The following is a 2898-nucleotide window of genomic DNA, read 5'->3' as shown; positions in this document are numbered from 1 at the left end:
ACCACTCTCATGCTGTGCACTCAAATGAGCCCACACTTCACCTAGAGTATCTATTTGATATTTACTCCTAGCCTATAATGCCAAATTCCAAAAAGTTGAAATTTTTTCTCAGCTGTAAATAATTGTGATTATTTACTTTTGTGAAAATACTTGCTTGAACTTCAAGAATTTGATCTTTATATGTTTTTATGCATCTATGCATGTTCAAAAATTAATTTGAAGCAAATTGGACTCAATTTGTCCGCAATTCAGATTGAAGGAGACGTTATGCTCCGCCAATGACCATAGAGCAGCAGGTATCCCATTTCTGTCAAAGTTTAAGAGAACAAATCAGCTCGCGAGATTAGAAGCCATGAAACCTACTAATGTGCAAGATACTTTACTACAAGCTAAGCCCTTAATGAAGGAGAAAGGGATTAGAAGAATAGTTGAACAAAATCAAAGTTTTAATGGAGTGAGATGTCCAATAAGGCTTCCCATAATAATGGACAACCACAAAGAGCTTACGTTGCTAATGTTCAAAATCCTTCACGCTTGGATGTTCGATGCTTTGAACGTGGAGAGTTGGGACATTACTAAAACAGATGTCCATGTTTGACTAATAGAGCAGCAGCAACAACTGAAGTAGATCAAAGACACCTCCCTTTTGGACATAACAATGGAGGAGGTGGTGGACGAGGTAGAGGGTGAGGACAAGCAGTGAGAGCCTTTAGAAGAGGTCAAGGTAGGAATGCCCATGTACATGCAGTCATAGGAGAGCCTACCCTTGGTGAAGAAGAAGAGAGAGCAAGAAATATGCAGTTATTGAAAACCCTGGAGCCCAAAGACACTTTGATGTTATTCAAATACCAGCAACCCATCAAGGTAAACCTTTTAACCTCCTCATTGATTGTGGAAGTACTCATTCCTTTCTATCCCCGAAATGCTTGCAAAAGCTAAACCTGAATAAAAAACAAGCTAAACCCATGACAAAAGAATTGGCTAATGGAAAAACTACGGTATCACGATATTCTGTGGGAACCCTTGACTTTGAACTAGGAGTACATGCTACTTCAGCTTTCTTTAGAAACTTACCAGTTGGGATGTATGATGGAGTTCTTGGGATGGATTGGTTATCTAGGAATCATGCTAGCATCCACTGTGGCCTAGGTAGTATGAGCTTTAGAGATAGTCAAGCAGAGCAAGTCAAAGTACAGGGAAAGAATGGGATTCCAAAGATTCAATTAGTTAAGGCCAACCGTCTACTCAAAGGGATGAGGACCGGACAACAAATATTTGCGATCAAGCTAAACAAGATGGATTCAAAATCAAGCATTACAAAACCCTCTTGGATTCATGAATATTCAAATGTCTTCCCTGAAGATCTCACCTCTCTTCCTCCAAATCAAGAGATTGATCATGAGATAAAGATTCTTCTAGGAAGTGATCCAATGTCAAAGAGATCTTATAAAATGGCGCTACCAGAGGTCATTGAATTGAAAGAACAACTTCGTCAACTTGTAGAACAAGGAATTATTAGACCGTGTAAATCAAGTTGGGGAGCTCTAGTACTCTTTCAGAAGAAGAAAGGTGGGACTTTATGACTCCGCATTGATTACAAAGGACTAAACCAGGTAACAGTTAAGAACAACTATCCTATCCCACAAATCGATGAATTGTTGGACAGGCTACATAGTTCCAAGGTCTTCTCAAAGATAGATTTAAGATCCGGTTATTATCAAATCAAAATAAAGGAATCAGATATTCCAAAGACAACTTTCAATACCCGATATGGACATTTTGAGTTTAGAGTAATGTCATTTGGTCTAACTAATGCTCCGGCTACATTCAATAGATTGATGCAAGATATTTTCAAGCCGTACCTAGATTACTTTGTTCTTGTTTTCTTTGATAATATTCTAATCTACTCAAAGGATGAAGAAGAACATGAAGACCACCTCACATAGGTGTTGGATATTCTTCAAGAACACAAGCTATATGCAAAGATGAGCAAGTGTTCATTTTTCACTCCAAGGATTCAGTATTTGGGATTTATTGTTTTGCATGGAGGAATCTCAGTGGACACTGCTAAGGTTCAGGACATTGTTGAATGGCCTCAACAATCAAATGCACGTGAGCTTAGAGGATTCTTGGGGATCACAGGATGGTATAGAATCTTTATAAAAGATTATGCAGTGATTGCTTCACCCTTGACCATTCTTTTGAAGAAAGGAGTGAAGATAAGCTCGGGACCACTACACCAAGAAAGATTTGACCAACTTAAGTAGTACGTGACTACAGCACCGTGCCTAAAGCTACCAGATTTTTATAAGGCCTTTGAGGTCGTTTTACTGATGCTAGTGGAATAGCATTTGGAGGAGTATTAGTTCAAGAAGGCAGACCAATAGCTTTCACCTCACGTAAGCTAATGTTCATGAAAATAACTATCCCACCCATGACCTCAAACTATTGGCAATCATTCACGCTTTGAAGTTGTGAAGACACTACTTATTGGGATGGAAGTTTTGACTTATAACCTACCATAAGAGCTTAAAGTGTATTTTTACCCAAGCAACTTTGAATATGCGACAAAGACAATGGGTAGAACTTTTGCAAGAATTTGACTTTGACAATATCTATTGTCCCGGAACTATCGTACTGGAAAAGAAAACATGGTTGCTGATTCACTCAGCCGAAAACCCTTTTAGAGCCTCATATCTATACCCAACAACCCAATCATTGAAAAGATTAAGGAAGTTGTGTCATCTGATCCAGAGTATCAAAGGTAGCTTAACCTTGTTTGATCTAGGGATTCAAAGAATATACCTTCAATGTTACACTTCTCACATGATGGACCTTTTCTCTACTATAAAGATAACCAAAGGACCCTAACTTAAATAAGGCTATCTTATCTGAGGC

The 2898-nt window shown here is 38.5% G+C and overlaps 1 protein-coding gene across 1 annotated transcript; it reads left to right on the top strand.

The window, feature by feature from the left end:
- Window positions 1-965: 965 nt before the first annotated feature.
- Window positions 966-1583, top strand: LOC147437448 (uncharacterized). Its single transcript, XM_086486562.1, has one exon. The coding sequence runs from the start codon at window positions 966-968 to the stop codon at window positions 1581-1583; it is 618 nt and encodes a 205-aa protein (XP_086342688.1).
- The last annotated feature ends 1315 nt before the right edge of the window (window positions 1584-2898 follow it).

This window comes from Adiantum capillus-veneris, chromosome 17 (assembly GCF_014529385.1).
Source record: "Adiantum capillus-veneris isolate H3 chromosome 17, ASM1452938v2, whole genome shotgun sequence".
Classification (NCBI taxonomy): domain Eukaryota; kingdom Viridiplantae; phylum Streptophyta; class Polypodiopsida; order Polypodiales; family Pteridaceae; genus Adiantum; species Adiantum capillus-veneris.
This window is presented reverse-complemented; position numbering and strand designations above follow the sequence as displayed.